An 8,001-nucleotide genomic window follows, 5' to 3' on the forward strand; every position below is an offset into this window, starting at 1 on the left:
CTTGCTTTTCTTCTGACTTATGGTGTACTTATTTCTTATTTTTGTAAAATACATACTTCAGATATGTTTTTAAGTCTTGGCTTAATTAGAGGTAGCAATGTTACCTCTGAAAAACATAACATTTGTGTTATTATAACACTTGCATTTGTAGTTTTAGAAAGTCGAGAAAGTTGGGGAAAGAATTATTTTGGTGGTGCTCTTGACACTTCTAGATCCTACCATTATAGGAACTGTAGAAACTGTTGTCAGAAATTCAAAATTTACTGTGACTTTCATGCTTACAGACAAAACAGTTTTTAGCATTATGCACAAGTTATTTAGCAGCAAGCTAATAGAGGCATGTTTTTTACTAGATTAATGCTTTATTTGGATGCAGTTGCAGTAAGCTGAGGTTATTTTATTGGCTGGCAGCATGGTGTGAGATATTGCTAAAAGTCAAAACTAATTATTTAAATTGCTAAAAGCTGAATTAATTAAACAAGTTTAAATTGGCATCTAACAAACATTAAGTAATAATTCAATCAAAGCTCTTTTAGATGGTTGTTCGTAAGATGTTTTCTGATCTAAGAATGGTTCTCTTATTGAACATTTCCTCTCTTTTAAATGAAAAACTAAAAAGTAAAAGAAGCTATTAAAGAACCGCTCAAGAAATTAAGGGAGAAGCAGGAATCCAAGAAGGAGGATAACAAAGATGAGGAAGAAAAAAAGAAAGCCAGGAAAGGAAAAGATGCAACTGATCGAAAGGACAAGAAAGCTGTTGATACGAATAAATTAAAGAAAGATTCTGACAAGGCTAAAAGGGACAGAGAAAAGGAAAAAAGCTTAGACAAAAATGTAAAATCCAAGGAGGCTACCAAAAAATCAGCCAGTGAAAAGGATGGTACTAATCAGGTGGGAAAAGAGAAAGAAACAAAAAAATTAGCTAAAAACCCATCCAAGGAAGACAAGAAAGAGAAGAACTAAACAGAGTATCAGTTCTGCTACTGAGGAACAGACCTGAAGAATGAGAAATTCAGCATATTTATATGAATGTGGTAAATATGGCAATAAGAACATAATATTTTCTGGAAATAAGTGTGAACAAAGGCTGTATGTAATATTTTTTTAAAAAAACTATTAAGTGTATTCTTGCATTGTAAACACAAAGCAAATAATGTCTTCTATGAATCTCAAATACGTACATATGTGAATATGCCTGCATAACAATGTGTATTGAAAACAATCAAATGTGAAATCAATGCAATTTACTTCAAACATACTCTGAATCTCTTGGGTTGTTTTGCCCTTTCATTGCTTCCGCATATTAAAATGCTATTTTCTTGATGTGGGGATAAAAATGTAATGTTGTATATCAAATGCAAGTTTAAAAGCAGCATTAAGAGGATTTTCTAGACACCTAAAATGGAAACTCAGAGGAAAATATATTTCTGTTTCATAAAAACAACCAAGAGAAGTATTAATGGAATGTATTGTCATAGGAACCTAGCAAATAAATGTAAATTATTCCTTGCTAAACTTTTTTTCCCCTAAGTAAGCTGAGAAAACTATTTTATACACACTCAAACCAACATAGTGTTGTGTTAATTTGAGACTTCAATTTCTACTCAAATCAAAACATCGCAGTACTTTTGCTTATTGATCCTGTGACAATTTGTTCTGCTTTGTTCCTTTATTTATTTATTTATTAGCTATCTTTAGGTCTGAAAAGTTGATTTATTGCCACTTTTCAGTTAACTGTGTCCTGATTTTTCTGAGTTTTTTAAGCTTCTAGTAATGAACATTTCTGAAAATTAGACCACCTATTTAACCATTGATGGATATTGTTGAGTTCCATTCACGTTGTAAGTGATGCACTGCTTACCACTCCTGTATTCTGGTTGATCTTGGTTAGAGAACAGCTTACGTATTTTTGCAACTACTATTTTCCTAAAACAACACTTTTGAAGTACATAATACTTCTGTAAGCAAGCTCCTGTGTTAGTTTGCTCTTACAGTTCCTGTATTTTTGGCACAAAGGAATGATTTATACAGCAGTCTCATTAAAATAAAGTTACAAAACATTTCTGCAGAGATATTTTAGTATGTTATTGAATCTATACTTGCTTTCATGTTTATATGGGAAAGGAATATATTCCAATTTTACTAGACAAATAATATCGCTTGGTATATTGAAATATTACTTGCACAGTAAAATTACACAAGATTCAGAAGGAAATTTGTAATTAAAATTAAAGATTTATTATTATGTTGCAGTATCATTTTAAAGAAAACAAAACTAAGGAGCGAAATTGAGCATGAGTATGTGTATGTGGGTGGTGGTGTAAGATTAGAGTCCTGATGGTTGATTCTGTTCCTGGTTTTGCTTAAATTTTGTCTATAGCAGTTGGCAATACACTTACCTCAGACTTCCAAAAAAAAACATACTTATATATGTGTGTAAGATGCTTTGATCCCTACAGATATAAAAAGGTTTTTTTAGAGGAAACTTACAAAAAATAGTTCAAATGAAAGCTGTAGAAAAATAGTGCTGTAGCTTAAGATTCTAGCTGTGATATTTAACAGATTGTATACTGAGCTATTTTCTAAATATTTATATATGTGTGAAGAAGGAATGAAAAGGTGTGTGTTATGAACATTTTTAATGCTTAGCAAAAAATGACAGAATGAAGATCTAATAAATGCACTTGCATAATGAGCATTCTTTTTTAGGTTTTGAAAATGATATATGTATTTATTAATCTTTGGTCGAATACATGCTAAGATAGATATTTAGCAGAAGAGCACTCAAATCACACTTGAGAGTCGTGGCACAGTGGTATAGTGCACATCACTTTTTATTTTCTCCCCTAATGGGACAGAAGTAACTGTCTAGGAGTGAAATTTGGAATGAGTTGCCTTTCTGATTAACATATTATTCTATCTGTGACCCAAAGTTTATCTGGTCCTAAAAAAAGTTTTGTTGTTTTTTTGGGGGTTTTTTTGGGTTTTTTTTCCCCCTGTGGTTGGTTGGGAATGTTTTTTCCCCCCTTTTTAATTTTGGATTCATTTTATTCAAGCAGCACACCAGGCTATATGAATAGCCACACAATAAAATGAGGTTTTTGCCCCAGAGATCTGGTGTGCATCTCCATGAAATAGTACTGTCATTAAACTTAACATAGCAGGTTACCACATAAGCTCAAAAAATGCACCACACAAGTAAAAACGGAGTGCAACTTTATTTTGATAAAAATATGAGAGAAAAGAGTATCTTGCAAAAGGTAAATGACATAATATATTACATACTTGACAGGGTTGAATAAGAATTGTTGATAAACACATCATAGGTGTGTATAAAAGCCTGAAAGCAAAGTTGAGAAATGTGCAAGCAAACAAAAAAAAAAATACTCTTTCTAGTCTCTTTCCTTTCACAACACTCTTAGTGCTTGTTGGCTGTGAAATATTATCTTTTGAAATACTTTGAATCAATTTATTCATGAAGCAAAGCAAGTGGTTGTCCAGAATTGGAGGTGCGGGTTATTAGATAATATGAGGACTTAGAGGTGTATATGTAAGAGAACTGTATTTTTGAAAGCAGCTGGCTGTTTCTATGCTTAGAGGCTCTAAAGTGTGAGGCAGTGGCTAATAAAAGTATCTAGGTTTGTCTCAATATGTGGTTAAAGATGATTGTAGAAGGAAGTAATTTCTTACTCTTGTAGCCATTAATATACTGCAGTAAAAGATTAATGAAAGTCTTCATAATATTTTTTAATGTTTCAGGGTATTTTTTAATGATGCAGAAGAAAATAGGCAAAAAAAATAGTCTAAATTTGAATGTGGTGCTCTCTTTTTTTCTTTTTCTTTTTTTTTTTTTTAAGCTTCTGATATTAATTCCATACTAGTGGACTCTTAGTTACAGTACTTCTAGATACACCCTAACTACTCATCTTGATGTAATTTAAATAATATAAAAAGGTGTAAGTAAAATTAATCCTGTTATTTCTCTTCCCATCATTCATATAGAACAGTAGAATAAATATGTTTTTCTCAGGATGCAGAAAATAATAAAATCTCTTTAGTTTACACAAAGTTGTTTTGAGGCATACTAGTCCTACTGATATTGAGATATGTTTGACTCTGGTAGAAATATGGCAATTAAAAAAAACCAACCAAACCCAAACCAAAAAACCTAACTTTACTGACTTGAAATATATTACTTGTTCTACTTAAAGTTACTTTTCCAAGATTGTTAGCAGTCCAGGAGTGTTCATTATAGTGTAACCTCTGCTTTCTTAAATATTATTTTTCTGTTGATTTCTTTACATACAGCTCTTGAGAAACTAGGTTGGGGCAGCATGTGTGTTTAAGAAAGTAGTTTTATCTTTATTGACATTAGAACTTATATTTAAATATGAACCTTGGAGAAATGGTTTATGATTATAAGAGAATTCCATTTGGAAGGGACTTAAGGAGATCCATATTCCAACATCCTGCTCAAAATGGGGTCATCTCAGACATATGACCAGCTTACTCTGGCCATTGTCCAGTGTGGCCTTTAAAACCTCCAAGGATGGGAATGCACAACCTTTCTTTGCTGTTTTTTTCCACTGATTTGACTGTCCTCATGAGGCAATGTGTGTGTCTAAGTTTGGGTTTGTTTTGGTTTTGAGTTTTTTTTCTTACTCCCAGTCTGAATCTCTGTTGTTTAAGTCTTGTTTGAGACCTTCCTGAAGAATAGTTGAGAGGAGGATTAGGCTAATACCAATACAGTCTTTCTTGAGGATGTGTCTTAAAATGTGGCATAATCTTTCAAGGCTATTAGTTATCTCTTACAAGGGTGCTGAACATTGGTGTTACTGATTGCTTTCTTTTCACTGTGTTTTGATCTAGAAAGACTGTGGTATGGAAGTAAGTATCTTAGTGGTAAAATGCCATCAGTCTCATTTTTTCTGTAGTAATTTAGTTGTCAAAAGAAATTGGAGATTGAGATAATCTTATTCAACTTTCTGTTCCAAGAGAAAACGGTGAGAAAAACCTGTTGCCTATTTTTCTTCCGGATACTGAATTGATATTGCGAATAGCATAGTCATTTGTTCAGTTACTTTGAAATAAAGGCAAGTGCTTAAATTTCTGTTCCTTTTTTCTCCTCATTATATGTTAGTCTTAAAAACATACTTGTTTATTATCTGAATACACTTTAATTTCTGAATATATCACTGTATATTAGCATCGGTTAATTTAATTGAAACAGCTTTCTTAGTTTATAATTGAATAAGATCACAAAGAGCATGAAGTTAACTTTATAACTGAAAAATGCAGGCCTTAAAGAAACATCTGTCCCAGCACAGCCAATATCACCAGCATCTGAGGAGACGATCCAGCCTGCTGAGAAATCATACGTTGACTCAGGTAAGGCCTTTTGTAAACTAAATTAATTCATTGTGTTATTTCCTTGGGTAGAAAAATAAATCTTTCATTGATCTTACATGTTGCTTATCTGCTTCAATTGATTTAATGGGAGTTACTGTTGTTAACTTTATATAAATCACTGACCTTGTAAAGCTTATCATTTAAATGTATAGAAGGCAGTCTTGTCAGCTCTCATGGTTATCACTGGAACCGAATCACATCAGAATATCTTTCTGCTGTTGTGGTTTTGATGTATATGCAACAGAATACCCAGTCAGAATAACAGCAAATTCTCCACCTCAAAAGACCCAAAACCAACCAACCAAACCTAAAACTAACAACCAACTTCATAAAATTAATCAAATACTCACTTTTCCACTAAAATCAGTAGTATATCATAAATACAGTAAATAAAAAAACCCAAACATTTAAACATTTTTAAAGTCCCGTAGTATTAGTAAAATTCATTAGGTATCAGAGGAATTAAAAAAAAAAAGTTTTTATATGTCAGATTTCATATATGTGATTTGCATTTTTGTGTTATTCAGGGACTACATATTTTCTCCTGTACCTTGAAAAGGCTAATCCTACTTGATGTTTATGTGAACCTAACACAACCCACAAATGTTGAGCATATGATCGATAAAATAGATTATAGAATTTATTTTTAAAAGACTTGCATTACTAAAGTTATAATTTATAAAATATAGAAAGTTAAAAATTTTCTTTCTTTCCACCCCGTAACTGGTACCATTTTGGATTGTTATTTGAAAAATGCAATTACGATTTGGTTTTGTGCTGTTGGGTTTCTCAGTGTTAATTTCAGGACGTTTGTATGAAGGCAACATTTCATACAAATTCCTGTTGTGTCCTGGGCTGGTGTGTTAGCTGGTAATAAGTTGTCCCTGAGATCAGTTTATGATTTAATCTGGTGTGACATGATACTGTAATGTTAGTATGTATTTTACCTGTTTATGAAGCCAACAAAATCCTACTTCTGCAAATGACATTTTGTTGACTAATGCGACATGGTAGTGCTGCTGCCTAAATTGTAGGAAAGTAATGGATGAAAGTGCTAGTAAAGTAATTGAAAAAGACTTCTCGGTTTGAATAGTTATCTGAAGATATTAATGTTACTGCCACAGAGAAAAATGTATGTGCAGAGAATGCAGTGTAGATAAATTCTTCTGATTTATCTTCAGAATGAATTTGGTGTGATTGATGCAATACTTCCCATACTGGAGAGTAAGCAAACCCAAATTGTTTTTGTAATGGTGTGTTGCAGAGGTTCGTCAAGTCTATCTCTGTAGAACTTTATTGAATGGAGTAAGAACTTTATGGAGGCTACTGAAAGCTGCAAGCCTTGACCTAATGTTTAGATTTTTGCCTTTTGCACTTACCTTCACTGCAATTTACAATCCTTTTAGAGCACAAGAATGCTGACATAGAATTGGAAGAAGAAATTCAGTCTGTTCTTCACGAAGCTCTCCATTCCCAGCCTGGTAATGCATTGATGCTTAGAAATCACTGAAGAATTTATAAATCCCACTATAGGCTAGACTCTAGAAACTCAGAGGCTGGTTTTGGTATGTACTTTAAATACTTTTGCCTCCACAAAACATTCTAATCAGCTAATTTGTTATTTTCAAGAAAATACAGGAAGTTCAGTCACCAAATCCTAAAACTGTGGCCTCTTCCCTAGGGGTGTTTGGCAGCATTAGCTCAAATCAGTGACTTGACAAAAACTTCCTCAAAATACTGGGTGGAGTGCAAGAGTAGGTAAACAGATGGCTTTTATTGTGGGTGAAGAAGACACTGCCAGGTCAGTGCAGATGCTTTGGGTTTATACTGCTGGAAGGTGCAGACAAGTCATCTGTCCCCATCCCCTTTGGGAACTAGTTGAAAAACATGAAGGGTGTGCTGGAGACTGAATGTTTGCTGGTAATAGAGTTTACCAGGGTACATATTCTCTAACAATCTGTATTATTGATTAGGAGAGAGACATGAAAATATAGATGAAAGTGTAAATGACCAATGGCAAGCGAAGGAAGAAATACGTGGAGAAACACTTGAAACTCCTACAACAGATGACTTGCTCACAGAATTAGAGAATGAAATGTCAGAAGCATATGAGACACCAGATTCAGTTCTGAAAGGTATGTGAATTACTAAATATAATGAAAATCAAATTTTGCTAAAAATAAGAAGAAATGGAAATGTCTCACTAAAAATTTGATTGATAATTTCTACTTGCAGTAGAGACTTAACAAATGTCAGCCACAGCAAGTATTACTTAGAAAAATATTTTTAAAATCAAAATGAGATATTTTAATATCTTGAGTTTTGGAATCCGGATAACTATATATTATTATTTCATTACTGCTATATTGGCCTTCAACCAAACAAATTCTCTTCCCAGTAAGAGAGACTTCTGTAATATCTGTATGGAGTCTGCTTCTGGACTTCCTAGTTTATCCAACTAAATTTTAAGAGTTTTTTAGCACAGGCTTTTATAGACACTTGGTCTCATTCTACTTCTGTCGTGGTTTAAGCCACTCTTATGTGGCTTTCTAAGAGAATGTTATGCATGAACTAAATTGTAAATCCTGCTGA

At 32.9% G+C, this 8,001-nt stretch overlaps 1 protein-coding gene across 1 annotated transcript in view; it reads left to right on the top strand.

Moving 5' to 3' along the window:
• ASPH (aspartate beta-hydroxylase) overlaps positions 1-8,001 on the top strand; it is a 92,124-nt gene that overhangs the window by 21,284 nt on the left and 62,839 nt on the right. Inside the window, exons 4-6 of the mRNA XM_010014720.1 lie at positions 5,299-5,388; positions 6,816-6,890; positions 7,383-7,544. Coding sequence (XP_010013022.1) covers positions 5,299-5,388; positions 6,816-6,890; positions 7,383-7,544 — 327 coding nt within the window. The remainder of the gene's footprint in view (positions 1-5,298; positions 5,389-6,815; positions 6,891-7,382; positions 7,545-8,001) is intronic.

Source organism: Nestor notabilis, unplaced genomic scaffold (genome assembly GCF_000696875.1).
Source record: "Nestor notabilis isolate BGI_N333 unplaced genomic scaffold, ASM69687v1 scaffold8125, whole genome shotgun sequence".
NCBI classification, from domain to species: domain Eukaryota; kingdom Metazoa; phylum Chordata; class Aves; order Psittaciformes; family Psittacidae; genus Nestor; species Nestor notabilis.